At 53.2% G+C, this 21,205-nt stretch overlaps 1 protein-coding gene and 1 pseudogene across 2 annotated transcripts; both read right to left on the bottom strand.

The window, feature by feature from the left end:
* Window positions 1–22: 22 nt before the first annotated feature.
* Window positions 23–1,038, bottom strand: LOC129051401 (leucine-rich repeat-containing protein 37B-like; annotated as a pseudogene).
* Window positions 1,039–14,460: 13,422 nt separating this feature from the next.
* PPY (pancreatic polypeptide) lies at window positions 14,461–16,127 on the bottom strand. Of its 2 annotated transcripts, none has more exons than XM_024235027.3 (4): window positions 16,072–16,127; window positions 15,115–15,305; window positions 14,800–14,871; window positions 14,461–14,609 (listed from the first exon to the last, which is right to left on the bottom strand). In XM_024235027.3, exons 2-4 carry the CDS (start codon window positions 15,303–15,305, stop codon window positions 14,585–14,587), a joined length of 288 nt encoding a protein of 95 aa, XP_024090795.1. In that variant the 5' UTR covers window positions 16,072–16,127; the 3' UTR covers window positions 14,461–14,584. The 2 variants fall into 2 exon arrangements, with proteins under 2 accessions (XP_024090795.1, XP_002827502.1); XM_002827456.5 differs by lacking the exon at window positions 16,072–16,127 and adding an exon at window positions 15,838–15,925.
* Window positions 16,128–21,205: the final 5,078 nt, after the last annotated feature.

The raw sequence follows: 21,205 nt of genomic DNA on the forward strand, positions 1-21,205 counted from the left end.
AATTGAATATTCATTCTGCTGAGGTTTTTTTTTTTTTTTTTTTTTAAGACAGAGTCTCGCTCTGTCGCCCAGGCTGGAGTGCAGTGGCGCGATCTCGACTCATTGCAACCTCTGCTTCCCAGGTTCACGCCATTCTCCTGCCTCAGCCTCCCAAGTAGCTGGGACTACATGCTCCCACCACCACACCCGGCTAATTTTTTGTGTTTTTAGTAGAGATGGGGTTTCTCTGTGTTAGCCAGGATAGTCTCGATCTCCTGACCTTGTGATCTGCTGCCTCAGCCTCCCAAAGTGCTGGGATTACAGGTGTGAGTCACTGCGCCCGGCCCATTCTGCTAAGGTTTTGATATAAATCAGTGTGGAGTTCCAACAACCTTAGCAAGCTTCCGATGCTGAGCTAGATCTTTCTTCCTGTTCTTGGGCAAAACAATAAACTTGGTTGCTTTTGAATCCTTACTGTCTAGAGTTGGAACAAGTATTTCATCTGCCTGATGATCTGCAGCCTGATCTAGATCTGCAGTTTGAACCTTACTTTTGAGGTGAGGAGGCTGAACTAGGGTCTGGTTCTGATCCCAGTCCAGCATTGGAACCGCCTTTGGGAGCCTTTCTTGTCGAATCAGCCTGTCATTTAGATCCTGGTGTGCAGCAGAGAACTGCTCTGGCCCCGGGAGCAGCTCTCCAGCTGAATCCGTGTCCAGGAATGGAACCAAATGGGGCGGGGCTGCCATCTGCGAGGAAGCAGAGGACCCCAGGTAATCAAAGCCCCTCGGGTCTGCCGGGGGAGTAAGCGCATGGGGAGATTCCCACGGGAGATGGGAGGAGCGAGGAGCGGGAAGACCAGGGCTCAGTCGGCCGCAGGGGATTAGAGGTCAGCTGGAGCGGGTCCTTGATCCACTCCAGAGGCTGAGCCTACTGGACTAGTAGGCACAATAGTCGCCACGTGAGGAGGGGCCGTGGGCCCCAGGGACGCTGCCGGGACATGACACGCGCTGGCGCCTTGCACTGAGCGGGAGCCATCCTGGCAGCCCCCAGACGCTCGTGCCCCTGACAAACGCGCGCCCCGCCCCGTCGTTAATGACACCTTTATTTACGCCACCTTTATTAGGTTGGGGTCCAGATCTGCTCTATGTCACCAGGGCGATCTTAAGTCACAATCCCGCCCAAGGTCCCCTTCCCACCGCGCCCCGCTGGAACACCCCTCCCCTCCCCTTAGTGAGGAAGGATTTGGGCCGCAGACCTGGGTGGTCTCAGGACTCCAGCGGCCTGTGGGGTGGGGTGGGGTCGGGACGCGGCACAGCTTCCCAAGGAAGTCACAGGACCTCGCCTCGGGATATTCAGAAGTGCTAGTCCAGTTCTGGCAGCCTGAACTCTTCCTCCTCCAAGGTGAAATCCGAGAATACTCTTCCTTCCAGGGAGAGCAACTGACCTGCAAAATGGGCGCCAGTTAGGGTGGCAGGGAGGACGCACATAACAGTAATTTATTCCAAAGTGTTGCCACTTTCGCTAAACTTTCGGTATCTTTTGTTGCATGTTTGATAATTAATTCACCACCCTATTAGGTAGGGGCTGCCAGGGAATGAGCGAGGACTCCAAATTTTCTGTAGGAGGGGTGTTGGGAGTTGGCAATTCGGTCTGGGAGAGAAGGTTTTAATCCTAGTGAAGAGCTCTTTGCACCAGCCTGGGAGGAGGCTGAACTGTCATCCTGCCTTGACTCAACACAGCCATTACCCTAGAAGTTACAGAGTCACCCTTCAGAGATCTACCCTGTGTGCACACATGGAGAAAAGGCTTAGGTTGTTAAAGTCAGCACGTTAAATAATTTCCTGAAATGCGACTGTAACTAGAACCCAGCTGACTTCCCTCACAGCCATTCTTACCTATTTTATTACTGTCTGGCATAATTACCAGCATGTAAACTCCAAGAAGGTGCTTCATCTTATTCCAGTGCCTCGCATAGGCATAGGGTACATAGTGATGGTTTTAAAGTGGAAGGGATTCCAAGGTTCGCCTCATTTAGGGATGGATCTATTGTTATAATCAGTTTTCTGAAATCAGTGCTGACTTCCTCTCACATTTCACAGGAAGCTAGACTTCTTAAAGCCTGAGGTTTCCTCGGTGGGTTTTATTTAAATTGAATTAAAATATTTATTTTACAGGGAAAAACTTCAAAACAAAACACTTTGCAACTTTGCGGTGAAAGTTAAATAAAACACTCTAGCTCCAAATTAAGTTCCTACTCAAATGAAACACTTTTGCTCCTTTTTTTTAAAAAAAAAATTCATATGTAGTAAATAACAACTGTTTTTAGAGATTAATTTAGAAAGTTAATCCCCATTTAAGGCTTTCATATACAGTCATGCATTGCTTGCCACATGAGGAGTTTGAGAAAGGTGTCATTAGGTGATTTCACCATTGTGCTAACATCATAGCATATACTTACACAAACCTAGGTGATATAGCCTACAGCACACCTAGGCTATGGTATGGCCTATGACTCCTAGGCTATAAACCTGTACTGTATGTTACTGTTGTTAGGTTTTGAAGAAAAAGCGAGGGTTAAAGAAAGACACACAGAAAGAGGGCAGCTCAACAGCAAATGCAGGTTTTATGTCCAGCATAAACCCTACAGAAGTGGGAGACCAGCCTTGTGCCAGAGCCCACCACTGCTTACAGGCTAGGGCAATTTATAGGTATGGGGGGGGAGGGGTCTGGGCAGTAGGGCTTGCTGCCTGGCAGGATATTGATGAGATGTTCCCATGATGAGGTGGTTCTGGCCCTTGTTCCAGCGGGATGTCATCATGGTGTTCCTTGGACCTTTGTCCAGCAAGATATGACAAGGATGTTTCTTTTTCTTTTCTTTCTTGTTTTCTTTTTCTTTTCCTTTTTTTTTTTTTTTTTTTTTTTTTTTAGATGGAGTCTCACTCTGTTGCCCAGGCTGGAGTGCAGTGGTGTGATCTCGGCTCACTGCAACCTCTGCCTCCTGGGTTCAAGCAATTCTCCTACCTCAGCCTCCTGAGTAGCTGGGATTACAGGTGTGCACCACCATACCCAGCTAATTTTTGTGTTTTCAGTAGAGACGGGGTTTCACCATGTTAGCCAGGCTGCTGATCTCGAACTCCTGACCTCAAGTGATCTGCCCGCCTCAGCCTCCCACAATGCTGGGATTACAGGTGTGAGCCATTGCACCAGACCAGGGATGTTTCTTTAGTTGGGCCTTTCTCCGCCCTGTGGGCAGGTGGTTAGGTAGGATGTTTCTTATGGCCTGAACCCCTGTGAAATGTTTCACTTTGACCAAGGTCTGCAAAATAGCAAGGAACTTGCAACATGGTTCAGTTTGGCTAACATTCTTGCCTTTTACTTTAATATAAAAGGAAGAGGGGTGTTGTGTTGTTGATTGTCTGGCTACTTCCTTCTGAATAGGGGTGCTGTACTCAGCCTGTGGGCTTTGAAGCAGTGGGCATTCGACTTCAGAGTTGTTTTCCTTGAGGCACTGATACCGGACTTGGCGGAGGAGAGTGATGGTACTCATGTGTTTCTGGGTGGTTGCCTGAACAAGGGAGTTCAGCCTTTGGGAGATAAAGCAGGATATGAAGGTGAGTACACATGGGCCAATTGTTAGTATTAGGAGGCAGAAAATTAGGGGTCCTCCAACCGGCTATCCTGGTGCCCAGTGTAGCAGAGATGTTTAGTCCTGCTAACGGGAATGAAGTGTACAGCCCGCTTGGTGTGTGGGGTGGGGGGAGGAAATAGGCATTACTAAAGGAACCTGAACCTGAATAGTTTGTTTGTTAGGCAAAATGTTATAGTTTGGAGATTGAAACACCAGGGTGCATATTCCTGATCAATTGGCCAGTAGGCAGAAATAAGATTTTGCACCACAAAGAAAGAAGATCACGGGTGCATTGCCACCACGCCCAGCTAATTTTTATATTTTTTTGTAGAGGTGAGGTTCCCCGGGCCCAAGTGCAGCCTAGGGAATTCTGGCACTCTCCAGATGTCAGAGGTCATAATCAAGGATGACGCCTTTAGTTAGGCAAACCAACTTAGAGCCTCCACTCCATACTATAGGGGAGTCCCAGACGAGAACACAGCTTGGGCTGGGTGTGGTGGCTCACTCCTGTAATCCCAACACTCTGGGAGGCTGAGGTGGGTGGACACTTGAGGTCAGGAGTTCGAGACCAGTCTGGCCAACATGGTGAAACCCCGTGTCTACTAAAAATACAAATATTAGCCAGGCGTGGTGGCCCGTGCCTGTAGTCCCAGCTACTCAGGAGGCTGAGGCAGGAGAATTGATTGAACCTGGGAGGCGGAGGTTACAGTGAGCAGAGATCATGCCACTGCACTCTAGCCTGGGCAACACAGTGAGGCTCTGTCTCAAAAAAAAGTAGTAATTATAATAATGTGTTATATGTCATATCCTATGACGTATAATGTAGCTATGATGATACAATAATAATAGCTATTATTCTTAAAATGGCATCTGAGGCAGGTCTTGAAAGATATGCAGCTTCATTGGCCAAAATTTCCATCACTTCCTGTTTGCTCTCTCCTCTGTCAATCAGCTGCTACCAGGGAGGTCCAGTTTCTGAAACACTGGAATTGTGTGAGCAGAAGTCGCCGCTCACACCAGCCCTCGGTGTGAGGAGGAGGACATCTGAGGGCAAGGTAACTGCAGCCCCCAAGCTGCCCTCCACACTGGAAGCCAGTCAAGGCGTGGCCTCCTCAGCCGGAGTTGACATCCAGTTCTGCTCTGGACCTGCAAAGTCTCTGAGGGCTTCCTGCCAGGCTGCAGGGAGGGGTTTGGGTGTAGGCCCGGTGGACTGTAAAATTACCCATTTGCCCCAGATTAATGATTAATGGGTCCCTGTCCTCACACTGTCTGGGAGAGGAGCCCAGGGCCAGGCTAGGTCAAGGGGAGCCCGATAGCATCTGTCTCTGCTAGGAGGTTTCAGAGATATGCTCCATGATGGGTTGACTGCACCTGATGGGTGTGGAGTCAACGGGTGATTTCTGAGGGCACCTGGGGCCTGGCCAGGCCGCATACCCTCTGGTGAGGCTTCCAACTTCTGGGGCATACAGAGAGGACGTAGCATCCAGTCAGATGTCCTGGTTAAGGCAGGTGGCTCCAAACAGGAGAGCTGTGCCCTTGGCTCAGAGGAACGTGGGCTTCTCTGACTACTCCTGGCTTGACCACAGGACTTACCTTGGCCAGTGGCACATGAGCAACATGATAAGTGCCACATCTAAGCAGGATGTGGCACTTTAAGAGCTACTGCGGCCGGGTGAAGTGGCTCACACCTGTAATCCCAGCAATTTGGGAGGCCGAGGCAGGCGGATCACAAGGTCAGGAGATTGAGACCATCTTGGCCAATACGGTGAAACCCCATCTCTACTAAAAATACAAAAATTAGCCAGGTGTGGTGGCGCATGCCTGTAGTCCCAGCTACTTGGGAGGCTGAGGGAGGAGAATCGCTTGAACCCGGGAGGTGGAGGTTGCAGCCTGGCAACAGAGCAAGACTCCGTTTCAAACAAACAAACAAACAAACAAATAAAAAAGGAGCCATTGCCTGGTTCTACTTTTGCTTTGCTTTTCTTTTTTTCTTTTTTTTTTTTTTTTTGAGACAGGGTCTCACTAGGTTGCTTAGGCTGGAGTTCAGTGACGTGATCTCTGCTCACTGCAGCCTCCACCTCCTGGGCTCAAACTATCCTCCTGCCTCAGCCTCCCAAGTAGCTGGGACTACAGGCTTGTGCCACCATGCCTGGCTAATTTTCATATTTTTAGCAGAGATGGGGTTTTGCTATGTCGTCTAGGCTGGTCTCAAACTCCTGGACTCAAGCAATCCACCTGCCTTGGCCTCCCAAAGTGCTGGGATTACAGGCGTGAGCCACCGCAACTAGCCCACCTTTGCTCTTTTACCCTGGCTAGGAGGCCAGGATGTCCCAGAATGGGGTTACTTCTTTTGGGGTGAGCCCTGGAATGATGTATATTCCACCCACACTGGGGGCACCCAAGGAGGCCCCCTTCCCTTCACCTGCCCCTCACCAGCATCCCCAAGGCTCACCCGTCTCCGTCCTCTCACCCGTCTCCGTCCTCTCACCCGTCTCCTCCGTCCTCTCACCCGTCTCCGTCCTCTCACCCGTCTCTGTCCTCTCACCCGTCTCCGTCCTCTCACCCTCTCCAGCCTGACCAGGCGGGAGGTCCTCATGCCCTTCCCAGAACTGGGCACTGTGGTGGCCCCGGCACAGGCTAGGGCCCACCTGAAGCAGTGTGACCTGCTGAAGTTGTCCCGGCAGCAGAAGCAGCTCTGCGGGAGGGAGCCCGGCCTGGCTGAGACCCTGTGGGACACTGTGCACCTCGGCCTGGAGTGCCAGTTCCAGTTCTGGCATGAGTGCTGGAACTATAGCTTGGAGGGCAGGAAGGGCCTGCTCAAGAGATGTGGGGAGGAGGAGGGCTGGGGGGGCGCGGGAGAAGAAGATTTCTGGGAGGAGGAGGAGGCTGGGAGAGGCCACCTTTTCCTCTCCCCTGGACCCCGTGCCCAGACCACACTGCCCTTGCTACCCTAGCACGGTTCCAAATGAGAAGAGTCCCGGGAGTTAATGAGGGGCAGTTGAAGACCAGGTGTGGCCCAGCCTCAGGTTTGGGGGAGCAAAGGAGCAAGGAAGATCCAAGAGAAGAGGAGACACAAGCCTGTTCCTGGAGGAGCCCACAGATGAGAGGGGGGTCCCCCAGTTACCTTCCTCTGCCTCTTCACACACACACATCAAACAAGGCACATGAAGACATGAGGACGGGCGGCAGCTGGTTCCAGGCCCAATGACATGAGCCAGGCCATGCATTTGTTCACTCCTTTATCTGTCTCTTTGTTCATCACATCCATTGATCCATCAGTCCCTCCCTCCCTTCCACTCCCATTCTACCTCCCTCCCTTCTTCCTCCCTCCCTTCCACCTCCACCCACCCACTAAGCATCCATGGAGTCCCACAGTGAGCCAGGAACTGTGCTAGATGCTGGAGGTTCAGAGCTGAACAAGACCCCAGCTGCCCTCCGGAAGCATGCAGTCTAGAAGGGAGAACACAGGTCACCATGTGACTCCCTCATCAAGGGGAAAGGGCTTTGATGGGACATTTTTTAAAAAATGCAGTGATGCCGTACAGGGCAGCCAGGCCTCTCCTAGGCCAGCTGCTCTCCACGGTCGGCAGTCGAGCTAATAGCCTCTCTCTGTGTCTCTCTCGGGACATCACTAGCACCCAGATGCACTGGAGGGCAGGTAGGAAGTAGTGAGCCGGTGGGAGGACAGCTTTGGGCCACACCCAGCAGAGAGGAGTAGTGGTGGTCCCGGAGTGGGTGGGATGGTTAGTCTGGGGCAAGTCAGCCAGGAGACTCAAGGTCACTCTATCATTGGGCCTATTCCACAGTGGGTAGCAAAGAATGACATTTGAGAACCATCATGCATCACAGGAAGCCCCCGGGGCTTATCTCAGCAGCCTCAGAAATAGGCCCATCCAAATGGTCACACACTGACTTGGAGTCAAAATGGCGGGTTTAGCCCCAGCTGTGCCAGCACCAGGTATCTGAGTAGCTTCTCTTTGCATCTCAGTGTTCTTCTCTGAGAAATGGAGGCCATAGCCCCTGGCCTGCTGCCCTCTGGGAATTTGGGCATGTACTCCACGGTGAATTTGGAAATTCCATTTAAATGGGAACTCGCAGTCAGAGTTTAAGGGGCAGTTGACAGGGAGACCCACCCGGAGCTGTGTCCTCAAGCCACATTCCCTCGTCCTGCCCATTGCAGAGCTGCCACTACCGCCTCCTGCCCTCAGAGAGCAGCAGGCAGCCTCTGAGCTTCTTCCTTTCCTCTCTTCCCCCTTTCCTCCCTTCCCATACACCTCTATAGTTCCTGGAATGAGTAAGGGAGTCTGGAAGAGCAAGGGGCTGAGAGCCTTCAGTGCCTGCAGAAGAGCCTGGGTTTGTAAGGGCAGCCAAGGCTGCAAAGGGACAGACACATGGTTTGAGCTCTTGAGCTCTTCAGCACTGGGCTGTGACTAATGGGGATAAGGAATAGCCTGTTTGCTGGTATTTAGGGTACACTAGTCCCCAGATATCTCCTCCCACCTGTACTATGGAAATGTATCATGGGAATCTCATTTCTTTTTCTAGAGATTCTTGGCTCCATAGAAATGCGGTCCTGGTCTCACTTGGCTACTGGGCCATCCCATAAACTTCAGTGACATTGACATTGAATTTCTCACCCCCACTGAGAGCAGGGTTGGTTTGTATGTTTGTTTGTTGTTGTTTTGAGACAGGGTCTTGCTCTGTCACCCAGGCTGGAGTGCAGTGGCACGATCCTGGCTCACTGCAGCCTCAATTTCCCAGGCTCAAGCAATCCTCCCACCTCAGCTTCCCTAGTACCTGGGACCACAGACATGTGCCACCACACCTGGCTTTTAAAATTTTTTTTGTAGAGACAAGGTCTCAATATGTTGCCCAGGCTACTCTCAAACTCCTGGGTTCAAGTGATCCTCCCACCTCAGCCTCCCAAAGTGCTGGGATTACAGGCATGAGCCACCATGCCTGGCCGAGGGCAAGTTTTAATAAGGAGAAGAGGCCAGAAGATGAGACACTTTCAGGAGAAGTGGAGATGGGAGAAAGGGGTTCTTTTAAGGCTGGGTGTGGTGGCTCACGCCTGTAATCCCAGCACTTTGGGAGGCCGAGGTGGGTGGATCACGAGGTCAGGAGTTCAAGACCAGCCTGGCCAAGATGGTGAAACCCCATCTCTACTAAAAATACAAAAATTAGTAGGGCACAGTGGCAAGCACTTGTAATCCCATCTACTCAGGAGGCCAAGGCAGGAGAATCGCTTGAACCTGGGTGGCAGAGGCTGCAGTGAGCCAAGATCCTGCCACTGCACTCCAGTATGGGCGATAGGGTGAGACTCCATCTCCAAAAAAAAAGGTTGGGGGGGGTTCTTCTATGAGTGGAGGGGCTCTCACGCCTGTTAATCACCTAGCATGTGCCAGGAGCTGCCCAGAGGCTGAGCTACATCACCCAACTCCATCTTCACAACAGTCCTATGCCAGGATTTAACGAGCTCCATTTCACAGATGAGGATGTGGAGGCTCAGGAGAGATAATGTCCCCTAATCAAGGTCACACAGCCAGGAGGGAGTGAAGTCAGGATTCCTACCCAGAAGCCCCTGCTCTTCCTACTGTGCCCCTTCTGGGGTTGGGGTGGGCACAAAGAATCGGCACATATTTTACAACCTTGCCCCATAAAAGCAGCAATATTGAGGAGGTAGAGGGGACCTGACAGGCCACACAGCTGAGGCTCTGTGGCCTGAGGCAGCCAAGGCCTAAGTCCATCATCCAAGCAGCCAAGACCCACCACCCTCCAGAAGGCTCAGCAGGTCATGCCTCAGGGGCTCCAAAATAGCCAGGCAGGCTGAGAAAACCTCCAGGTTGTGCAGCGGGGCCTGCAATCCTGAAACCAGAAACTGCAACTCCACCCCCTCCCCATGGCAGTGGGCCTAGGGGGAGGGAATAGGGGTGCTGGGATCCCAAAGCAACCCTGCAGGAGAAGGAGGCAGAGGCACCTTGGATCTAGCCAGATGGGGAGGGGCATTTGGTCTCAGCATAACCCCCTTCCAAACCCTGACAATAACCCCTGGGAAAAGCACAGCCCCCTCTCAAGCCCAGAGCCAGTTTCTCCCTAGGATCTGTGTACTTGGAGCAAAAAGTTACCCGACACCCCAGGCCTCCCTGCCTCTGCCACCCACACTTCTGGGCCCCCGGCAGGGACTGTGACCTGGTCAGAACAGCTGGTAGCCCATGTGCTTCCACCCCCACCTTCTCTCCATTCCAGACTTTCAGGTCATGACACGGGGAGGAGAAGAAGGATATGCTGGGAGTGGAGCCTCAGAGGGAAAGGGGGCAGGGATGCTTAGGAATATAAAGGGCCTCAGGTCCTGGCCAGAGACGTTCTGCTGAGCTCCTCTGCACCTGCCCAGCACCATGGTAATGTCTAGTGGCCAAGTCTGGGCCCCCATCAGCTGTATTCTCTAGGAGCTTGGGGATGGGGGCTGGCACCAAGGGCCCCTCCTCAGGCCCACTAAGGGCATGAAGGAGTTAGGCCAGGGCAGCCTCGTCTGCCATTCTGATGGCCAGGGTAGCTACTAGGGCTTCTTATTCCTGCTTGGGGTGGTGGGGATGAGGAGAGTTCCTGGTTAAAAGAGGGCTGAGGGGCTTAGGAGCTCTGGGAGTGTGCATCATGTTTATGGGCATCATAGTCTGTGAATCATTGTGTGTTGCAGGCACAAAATTCTCTGTACATTGGGTGTGTGAATCCTCAGGCTGGCTTTCCTGTGTGTAACTGTTAGTCATTCATTTAATATGTATTACTGAGTATCTACTAAGTGCCAGGCACCGTTCTAGGTGCTTGTGATCCATCAATCGACAAAATAGGCAAAGAGCCCAGCTGTAATTAATGATGCTTACACTGAGGGAGGATATGCCACTGGGAAGGGACTCAGTCAATAAATATCATAAATATAGAATATAGTAAGTTAGAAAGTGCAGGCCAGGTGTGGCGGCTCATACCTGTAATCCCAGAACTTTGGGAGGTGAGGCGGGAGGATCTCATGAGGCCAGGAGTTTGAGACCAGCCTGGGCTACACAGCAAGACTCCATCTCTACAAAAAATTAAAATTTAGCTGGGCATGGTTGTATGTACCTGTAGACCTAGCTACTTGGGAGGCTGAAGCAAAAGAATGGCCTGAGCCCAGGAGTTTGAGGCTGTAGTGAGCTATGATCCCGACACTACATTCCAGCATGGAAGGTAAAAGAAGATCTTGCCTTAAAAAAATAAATAAAATTAAAAGAAAGAAAAGACAAAATAGTGCAAAAATAGAGCAAGAAAAAGACAGAGCAAGATGAGGGGTTTGGTTGCAATCTTATTTTATTTATTTTTTAAATAGTAGAGACAGGGCTGTCTGTCTTTTGCCCAAGCTAGTCTCGAATTCATGGGCTCAAGCAGTCCTCCCACCTTGGCCTCCCAAAGTGCTGGGATTACAGGTGTGAGCCACCGCACCCGGCCGGGTTGCAATTTTAAATAGGGGTGTCAGGGTAGGACCCATTTAAAAGGTGGATTTTGAGCTAATGCTTATAAGGGGAGACAGAGCTGGCCATGAGGATGACTGGAGGAAGAGTCTTCCAGACTGAGAACAGAGTGACTGTCATTTTGCGGGAACAGCAGGGAGAAAGGAGAGGAATAAGCAAGGAGTTTGCGGGAGAGAGGTCGGTGAGGTTAGGGAGCTGACCAATGGCTTTATGCCGTTCTCATGCGTCCACCTTAGGGTGTGTCTCCCCATTCATTTTTTTTTTCTTTTTTTGAGAGGAAGTCTGGCTTTGTTGGGCAGGCTGGAGTACAGTGGTGCAGTTTCGGCTCACTAAAACCTCCACCTCCCGGGTTCCAGCAATTCTCCCGCCTCAGCCCCCAGAGTAGCTGGGATTACAGGCGCCCGCCACAACGCGCGGCTAATTTTTGTATTTTTAGTAGAGACGGGGTTTCACCATGTTGACCAGGCTAGTCTTGAACTCCTGACCTCAGGTGATCGCCCGCCTCGGCTTCCCAAAGTGCTGGGATTACAGGCGTGAGCCACCGCGCCTCGATGCTCTGCCTGCATCACCGGGCATGTCCAGGTGTGCACCATTCCTCCGAACACCAGGATGTCCCTTACGGCGTCCGTGCACTGGTGTGTGTCCCAAAAACAGACACGTCCCTCGGTCTGAACGCCCCTGCACCCCAGCCTGCCCACCGCGCGGAACACCTGCAAGCTCCGGTCCCGGCGCCGCGCTGACCCCAGCCCCGGCATCACGTGACCGCCCGCGGCTCTGTCTGCCCCGCCCCCTCCAGACGCCCGCTCTGCGCTGCGCATTCGCTCTGGCCATAGCCGGCCTCGTGTCGCTGCTGCTGCTGCAGCCCGAGGGCGCCCTGGGCGAGGAGCTGCAAGTGCCGCAGCCCAGGGCCACCAGTTGGCTGAACTTAGGCTCCATCAAGAAGTACATGGGGAAGCTCTTCAACAGCAGGTGGGCCAGCGGAGGGCGTGAGGAAGGGAGGGAGGGAAGGAGGAAAGCGGGGGGGTGAGGAGGCCCGGGGGGGGGGACAAGGACGCCCCCAGGCACTCCCACGCAACTCGCGGCCCCGAGCTGGGCTCGGGGAGCGGCCTCATGACTGCAGAGACTTGTTCCCAGCCCGAAGAAATCTAAAAACCACAAGAAAACTGCGAACGCCACGGACACCTCCCCATCGAAAGCCACGAACCCCCAGTGGCTGAACACCTCGGAATCCCGACCACCGACCTCCTCCCGGGGCCCCAGGTAGGACAACCTGGACGCTCGGCACCGAGCCAGGGGCCTCGGGGCTGGCGGCAGCTTGGGTGGTAGCGAGAGGAAGCTCCTGGGGGCGGGCATGCGGGGAGACACAGCACCCCTGTGGGGGGCTTCTTTCTCCAGGCTGGGCCTTGGCCTCCAGACGCCTCTCCGCCCACCAACCCCTTTATATTGAGAGGGGCCTGGACCCCTCCTCATCCCCTCAGTGAAAACAATAAAGACAAATTTTTGTTGCTTCAGTGACTTCTGTGGGCCTGAGGGCAGGGAGGGACCAATCCATCGAAGGGGAAGGGGGACCCTGGAGTTTCTGCTGTGAGAGAAAAAGACCTCAGCTGTTGGGGTCCTCCCCTGCCTCCCCTGGCAACCCATCCACCTTCCCCCACGCCACCCACACATGGCCTTATGGGTCTGGCCCTCCACCCCGTGGTAGAGACACAGATACAGGTCCTGGAGAAGACACTTTTTGCCCCTGTAGTCCTGCACAGACGGCACAAGTGTGGGGGGCTCTAACCCAGAGGGAGAGCAGAGGTGAGAGAAGAAACCTCAAAGGAGGGGCTTCAGTTAGACACACCCCAGTTCCCACCTGGCTCAAGTTTCTACCAAAAAGCCCAGACTCCTCTTCCCATTCACCGCCCATCCCCTTAAGCTGCCAGAGAAAATGCTGGGACTTCAGACTCCCTCTCCCAGACTCAAACCGTTCTCTTGCGAAACCATCTCTCTATCCAGACATCCCTTGGATTTAAGAATCAACCTGAGGCCAGGCACAGTGGCTCACACCTGTAATCCCAGCATTTTGGGAGGCCGAGGTGAGCAGATTGCTTGAGCCCAGGAGTTTGAGACCACACTGGGCAACATAGCAAGACCCTGTCTCTAAAAAATAAAAAAATCTGCTGGGTGTGGTGGCATGTGCCTGTAGTCCAGCTATTTGGGAGGCTGAGGCAGGAAGATCGCTCGAGCCCAGGAAGTCAAAGCTATGGTGAGCTGTGATCATGCCACTGTACTCCAGCCTGGGTGACAGAGCAAGACCCTGTCTCCAAAAACAAACAAAAAATCAATCTGAGCCAAGCAGCTGCGTCCTCTAGAAGCTCTTTGCCTTTTAGGACCTGGTTCTACTTCCAGGTCATTTGCACACACCAGATGGAGTAGGACTTGACGGGAAACACAATTGTGGTGTCATTTCCATTTCTGTGCAAGGTGCTGACCCCAGGAAAGTGGACCCTGCATCCTCCAAACCCGTAACCCCATCCCTTGAGGCCAAGCATGTGGGGGAGGCAGGAGAAGCCTTTCTAGGAACCGGAAACATTCTAGTTCCCTCACTTCTCCCCTTTACACACGCACGTACACACGCATGGACGCGCGCACTGTCCCCACCTATTCAGGGTGCCTGAGAAGGGCCAGGAAAAGATGGGTTCTCTGGGAATCTGGGAAGTCCTCCCTAGGGCAGGATCCAGGTCCTTGTCCTCCCAGGGCTGGAGTATGCAATCTACAGATTCTACTCATGGTGGCTGGAACGCTCAGCTAATCTAGCCTCCTCCCCTTCCACAGCAGCTTGAGTACCTCCCGTGCCCAGGACTTCACTACCTCTCAGGGCAGCCCACTCTCCAAATTTCTGGACGGCAGCTCAGGCCCCTGGATGCAGCCATGACTGCCGTAGCACCAGAATCGTTCTTCCAGGCTGGGCTGTGCCCCTGCCCCCATGCCAAGGACGCTTTCGTATAAATTTTGGTGCCTCTGCTGCCTAGGCTGCAGTAAGGCACTGGTGAGGGGTGCACTTGGGGAAGGGTTGTCATCAGGCCGTGTTGGGAAGGTCTATGGGTGCTGAACTGGGAAGATTCAAGACTGCCGCTTCACAGACTTGCTGAAGGACCATGAAGGACCATCTGCTCAGAGAAGTCCCTGCCTTCCTCTGGCCACCACTTGTCCCTCTGTGGAGGGGAGAGGATGAGCTGAGTGACTCTGATGACCCCTGCCAACGTTCTGGATGATCCCCTTTTCCTCTGCCCTGCCTTCCCCTTTCTCTCCCATGCATTTGGCGTTTCCTGCTGCCTCCACCAGGGGTCCACAGAGACACAGGACAGGCTGTGGCTTTGACTTGCTTTATTGAACCTGTGTGGGAGCAGGGAGCAAGCTTTGGCCAGAGCCAAGGGTGCGGACGGGAGAGCTGGGCTGCCACTGCTCATGGAGTCGTAGGAGACAGAAGGTGGCATTACAAGTCCAGCGGGCTGAGCTCCCTGTGAGGACAGGGCAGGACATGGCAGTGTAGGGGGTAGGCCTCGTGCCCTCAGGAGGCCTCAGGCTGGCCCTGGGCTCCTGTTCTCCCTCTTCCACCCCCCACTACACTTTTCCAAGCCCTGATTCAGTCCCACCACCCCCATTTCAGCCCCAGGGAGCTGGACAGACAGGACAGGGAGTCAAACTCACCTGGGGGCAGCAGCATGCGGGGACCCCCACTCTGAGAAGGCCAGCGTGTCCTCTTTGTGTCTTTTCCCATACCTGGGAGGGAAGAGGCAGCAGGGGCAAGCACTGTGCTGAGGTGCCAGCCCACCTGTTTCATATCTGCCTGTAGGCACCATCTTGCCCAGGGCACATTGGTCTAGGCCTGTTCAGCACAGATGCCCTGTTTTCCCAAGAGCAGGCCTGGAAGGGGCTGGGGCTGGGCATAGGGTGTGGCCAGGAATGTGGAGTGGGCCCAGGGTCCCAGGGGCTGGGATCTCTCTCCCCGACTGTAGGACACACCTAGGCCTGGTCAGCATGTTGATGTATCTACGGAGATCAGCTGCATACTGGGCCATCTGCTCTGGCGTGGCATTGTCCCCTGGGTACACTGGCTCCAGCGGGGCTCCCTGGGCACCCAGCAGTGGCTGTAGTAACAGAGCCACACAGGTGGACAGGAGCAGCAGGGAGAGGCAGAGGCGTGTGGCAGCCATCTGAGGAGCAAGCAGAGGGGAGGTGGAGAGCCCGGGCTGCAGATTTTCACGTGCCCAGGAAGCAGGGCCCATCTACCCAGCCCCTTAGCCCATCATCCATTTCTCCAAGCCTGGGGACAAGGGGGCAGAGCAAAAGGCCACTCCAAGCTGACCACTCCACCTCCTAGACACTGCTCTGAAGGCACGGACAGCCTGTCCTGTGAGCAGCCCAGCAAGCCAGGGCCTCGAAAGTTAGAAAAGTATAGCAGAGAAAATGGGGACATGAGTCCTGGAGACACGGGACTCATGACATCCAGGGCCTCGTGGCTCCGAGGAGGCAGCAGTTAGTGGCAATAAGGGCATGCCAGGTCACCCACAGGGTGAGGGACACAGAATGAACTCGGGAAGCCAAGGACCAAAATCCATGGCCTTGTGGGTCTGGCCCTCCACCCTGCGATAGAGACACAGATATGGGTCCTGGAGAAGACGCTATTGTCCATGTCGTCCTGCACAGACCGGCAAAAGCACTCACACAGGGACCCCAGTCACTCACAAGGTCACAGTCACACATTCCAGTTCACAGCCATGCACACGAGTGTGCACATGCACGTGCAGTCAGCAGACGGCTCTTCTAGCGTGACAGGTCTGTCCAGATGCAGAAAGCAAGACCCAAGCAGGACCTTAGGCCTCCCAAGGCCCCTGGCCCTGCAAAGCACCAACTCCTCTCCATCCCAGGCCCCAGCCTGGGGAAGGCCCCCAGAGCCCCTGGCAGGCTGAGCCCACTTACCCGGAGTCCAGAGTAAATGGGCACTAGACCAAGTGAGCACCTGCCTCAGGCCGGATGAGCCCCTGCCCTCGCTGGGCCGCTTTATAGTCCTCAGCCCCCCAGAGTCCCCGCCTCCTGTCAGCCTCTCTCGCTCCGAAGCCCTTACCCCTCCTCTCACTGTCTCCTGATACTGGCAACGCCAGTACTGAGGCCAGAGACGGGAGGGGGACAGGGCAGTGCTGTGGGTGCCAGACCAGCAGCATAACAGATAAAACTGGACCACAGTAAAAGTCTCCTATGGGCCCCCATCACTGACACCCCTTCCCTTTGGGCACCAGAGCAGGCTTGGTTCAAGAAAGATGGGGTTCTGGGACTTGAGAGTGACTGAAAGGTTTTGGTCATAGGCCTTGGAACTAGCTCTCCTGCTTCCCAAAGATCAACCCAAATCATCCAACGGATTCTCTCGGGGCAGAAGATTGAGGCTGCAGCTGGAAGATTGAGGCTACAGCCAGAGCCTCCAGGCTGAAGAATGGAAACTCAGGCCATCCTCTGCAGCTTGCAACTAGAACAAGGTGGGAAGAGGGAAGGGGCCTCAGGTCCTCAGGCAAGGTGGAAAGGAGTGGGGTGCCAGGCTTGGAGAAACCCATTTGGTGGGTGCATAGGATGCAGAATGAGAACTCATGTGCCTGGGTTCAGGGGAAAGGTTGAGGGAGTGCCAGTTTCCAGTAGCCATTTCCCTCCCCATCTCAGAGCCCCCATTCCAGGGAAGTGCTAAAAACCAGCTTCATTTGTAAAGCCTCACATTTTCCAAAGTGCTGCCAGCTCAGTCACCTCACTAAATCCCCACAACAACCCATTTTACAGATTCAGGATCTGAAATCTGCTCAGAGATGTCAAATCACTGGCCCCAAACCACACAGCCAGTCAGTGGGCGATCCAGAGTTTGAAACAAAATCTAACTTCAAAATTTAACTCCAAACCTGAACTGTTTTTTTCCTAAGTGGGGCTGTCAAAGTATTGGTATAATTTCCCACTTTTTGGCTGAGAAGCCTGAGACTCACACAGGTAAAGACGCTTGCTCAAGATCTCATAGCTGCCGAGGTTCCGAATTCTGGCTTAGATTCTCAACCCCACTAATCCACCCCCACCAGAAGCCCTTGAGTCTCCCCTGCCCAGCGTCTCTTCCCAGCCCCCAGTCTCCCTCCCCAGCCTAGGCCAAGGAGTGGTAACTGGCTGTGTCTGAATGACACGGTGACACCGAGTACGGAGCTAAGAACTTAGGACTGCTGACGTTCTGCTGTCCCAGATCAGTATACCAAGAAGTTGGGGGATGCGGGGGCCTGTTGGGGAAGAGGGGACTGGAGGTGAAACTCCAGGGATCTGGCAGGGTGGGCTTAGAGTCAGATAGACCTAGGTCCAAATCCTGGCTCTGCCATTGGCTGGCTGTGTGAGCCTGGGAAAGTAGTTTCTTTAGCCTCTCTGAGCTTCACTTTTCCTCTCTGTAAAATAGGCTCATCACGCCCATCTCAAGATAGGGAGAATAAAGGAAGGCTCAGCAAACATCAGTGTTCTGCCTTGACCCTCTCAATTTTGATTTTGGTTAACAAGAAGAGCCATAATGCTTCACCAGACAACTTACATTCCACAAGGCAAATATGAAAGTCGTTCTGTCTCAGCAAGCCCGGGCCTTTCTCTGGACTGAGGTTTTCCACTTGTAAAACAAGGATGTGAACTGGTGGCTGGTCTCAGCCTGGCCTTGGGTTTGGCGGGTAGAGGTTGCAGCTCGCCGCCAGAGAGCGCCAGGCTCTAACCCTAGTTAAAAGGATCTGCGCTCCCACAGGACCACGGCCTTGGAGGGACCTGTTCTGGCTGCTACTCATGTGGAGACCCAGCCCCACCCAACAGACAGTGGATCTAGGGATTGACTCAGACGCCAGGGCCACTTATAGCTCTATCCTGTTGCAGAGGTAAACCTAAGTGCCTAAGAAATAATAGGCACTCCACAAATGTCAACCAAACTGTAGCTTTCACTTTTCTCCTTTGCAAACAACAGATTCCTCTTCTGGGTCCTTTCAGGGATGTAGTGACAATCCAGGAGGAAGTGGTAGTAGATGTGCTTTCTACTGCCATGGCCATGTATATTAGTTCATTTTCATACTGCTTTGAAAACAACTGCCCGAGGCCAGGTGCAGTGGCTCACACCTGTAATCCCAGCACTTTGGGAGGCTGAGGCGGGTGGATCACCTGAGGTCACGAGTTCAAGACCAGCCTGGCCAACATGGTGACACCCCATCACTACTAAAAATACAAAAATTAGCCGGGCGTGGTGGCGCATGCCTGTAATCCCTGCTACTTGGGAGGCTGAGGCAGGAGAATCACTTGAACCGGGGAGGCAGAGGTTGCAGTGAACTGAGATCGTGCCACTACACTCCATCCTGGGCTGTAACAGAGTGAGAAACCATCTCAAAAAACACACAAAAAACAAAAAAGAACTACCTGAGATTGGGTAATTTATAAAGGAAAGAGGTTTAATTGACTGACAGTTCAGCATGGCTGGGGAGGCCTCAGGAAACTTACAGTCATGGCAGAAGGCGTAGGGGAAGCAAGACACCTTTCTCACAAGGCGGCAGGAAGGAGAAGTGCTGATCAAAGGGGAGAAGAGCAACTTATAAAATCGTCAGCTCTCGTGACGACTCACTCACTATCACGAGAACAGCATGGGGAAAACCGCCCCCATGATTCAATGACCTCCACCTGGTCGCTCTCTTGACACGTGAGGACTACGGGGATTACAATTCAAGATGAGATTTGGTGGGGACGCAAAGCCTAACTGCATCACTATGTCTAGAACACAGCAGTGGTTCTCATCTTGACGTGTTCCTGTCAGAGGTGTTTGAACCAGAGCGACTCCATCTTGAACAAGGGCTGGGTAAAATGAGGCTGCGACCTGCTGGGCTGCATTCCCAGGAAGTTAGGCATTTTTAGTCACAGGACAAGATAGGAGGCCGGCACAAGATACAGGTCACAAGACCCTGCTGATAGAATGAGGTAAAGAAGCTGGTAAGAACACGCAAAAACCAAGAGGGTGATGAATGTGACCGCTGATTGCCCTCACTGATTTTTCTTTTTCAGCAGAGACGGGGTTTCACCGTGTTGGCGAGGCTGGTCTCAAACTCCTGACCTCAAATGATCTGCCCCCATCGGCCTCCCAAAGTGCTGGGATTACAGTCATGAGCCACCGTGCCTGGCCTCGCTGATCATTATACACTAATTATAATGCATTAGCATGCTAAGAGATGCTCCCACCAGCGTCAGACAGTTTACAAATGCCATGGCAACATCTGGAAGTTACCCTCCATGGTCTAAAAGGAGGCGGAACCCTCAGTTCTGGGAAATCCCCACCTCTTTTCTGGAAAACTCATGAGTAACCCACCCCTTGTTTATTAGTATATGATCAAGACATAACAATAAAAATAGCCAAACAGCAGCCTGGGGGCTGCTCTGCCTATGGAGTAGCCATAGGCTTTTATTTATTGATTGATTTTGTAGAGATGGAGGCTCACTTTTTTGCCCAAGCTCAAACGATCCTCCTGCCTTGGCCTCCCAAAATGCTGGGATTACAGGCATGAGCCACCGCACCTGGCCCTTGTTTCCTTACTTATCTAATAAACTTACTTTCACTCTACTCTGCGGAATCACCCTGAATTCGTTCTTGTGTGAGCCCCAAGAACCCTCTTTTGGGGTCTGGGTCAGGACCGCTTTTCAGTAACATTCCCATAGTCCTTGCCACAGAGCCCTGCTTAAAGAAAGCACCAATTCCTGGCCTGCAGACCCACTAAATGAAGATGATAGTGGTACCTCTTCCCCTGCCTAACACCACGCCCTCTGGCACAAGGCGGATGGCCACTGGCAGTGATGGGGATGAAGTAAGTGCTATGAGACTAGGAGAGGAACACCCCAGAAACACCTGAGGTCACAGAGTGAATGAAGGCAGGTAAAGGAGCAAAGGGAATGGGGGCCCCCACATACATGACCCCAGGGCAGCAGCTTGGCCCGCACGGAGTCCTCCATCACACACACTGCCCCACCCCACCCCTGTGTCCTGGCTGTCTAACTGCAATCCCTGCTGCCTTCAGTTAATCAACCAATGAATGGTCATTCATCGCACATCTGTTCTGGGCCTCATGGGGGCAGCGGGAGGTGATGAAGAAGTAAGCGTTCTACAAAGAGGTCAAAGCTGAGTGAGGAGCTGGGGAATGGCTTGCGTGAGGAGCTGGGGAATGGCTTGCCTTTTTTTTTTTTTTTTTTAGATGGGCTCTCACTCTGTCACCCAGGCTGGAGTGCAGTGGCATGATCATTGCTCACTACAGCGATATCTCCTGGGCTCAAGGGATCCTCCCATCTCAGCTTCCCAAGTAGCTGGGACCACAAGTGCGTGCCACCATGGCCTGCTATTTTTTTATTTTTTATTTTTTGGAGAGATGGGCTCAAGTATCTACCCACCTCAGCCTCCTAAAGTGCTGGGATTATAGCCATGAGCCGTTGCACCTGGCCAGGATGGCTTTTTTTGAAAGTGAGGACACGAAAGTTCAGAAAGGGGAAGAAACTGGCTGTGGCCCTGCAGCAAGCTGGCAGCCGTCCCTCACCTAGCCCTGCGCTTCAGAACCTTACTCAGAGATCATCTTACAAATGCCTCTTTGCTACCTTGTGAGGGAGGCAGGAATTACTCTTCGCCCTTACCAGATGAGAAAACCGAGGCCCAGTGAGGTAGCTGAGGCTGTCTAAGGTCACATGGGAGTCAGGAAGGGTCAAGACTAAACCCAGGTCTACATGGTTCCAGCCTGGCTTTATCCCTGTTTGCAGAACCCGCCCCCCCCCTCCCCCAAATCCCAACCCGCCACTGGCCAGAGCCTGGCCCAGCTCTTAGGCCAATGTCTTATTCCAAAATTAAATGGCAGCAGCAGAGGAAGGGATAGATTGGGGGGTAGCTGCCCCCAGATGCCAGGACCTATGCCCTGGAGAAACCCTTGGGCTGGGGATAGTTGTGACATGCACACACATACCTTGACCCCCTTGTCTCACCCACTCTGAGCCAACTCAGGACCCAGTGGGGGCTCACTCCACTAACTTGGAGGCTGGGCTCTGCCTCCACTTC

Source organism: Pongo abelii, chromosome 19, assembly GCF_028885655.2.
Source record: "Pongo abelii isolate AG06213 chromosome 19, NHGRI_mPonAbe1-v2.0_pri, whole genome shotgun sequence".
NCBI classification, from domain to species: Eukaryota; Metazoa; Chordata; class Mammalia; order Primates; family Hominidae; genus Pongo; species Pongo abelii.

Coding starts and splice junctions, on each gene's coding strand:
- PPY (XM_002827456.5), bottom strand. Junction 14,872..15,114: donor AACATGCTGACCAGGCCTAG/GTGTGTCCTACA, acceptor CTTCCCTCCCAG/GTATGGGAAAAGACACAAAG. Junction 14,610..14,799: donor CCGCATGCTGCTGCCCCCAG/GTGAGTTTGACT, acceptor CTGTCCTCACAG/GGAGCTCAGCCCGCTGGACT.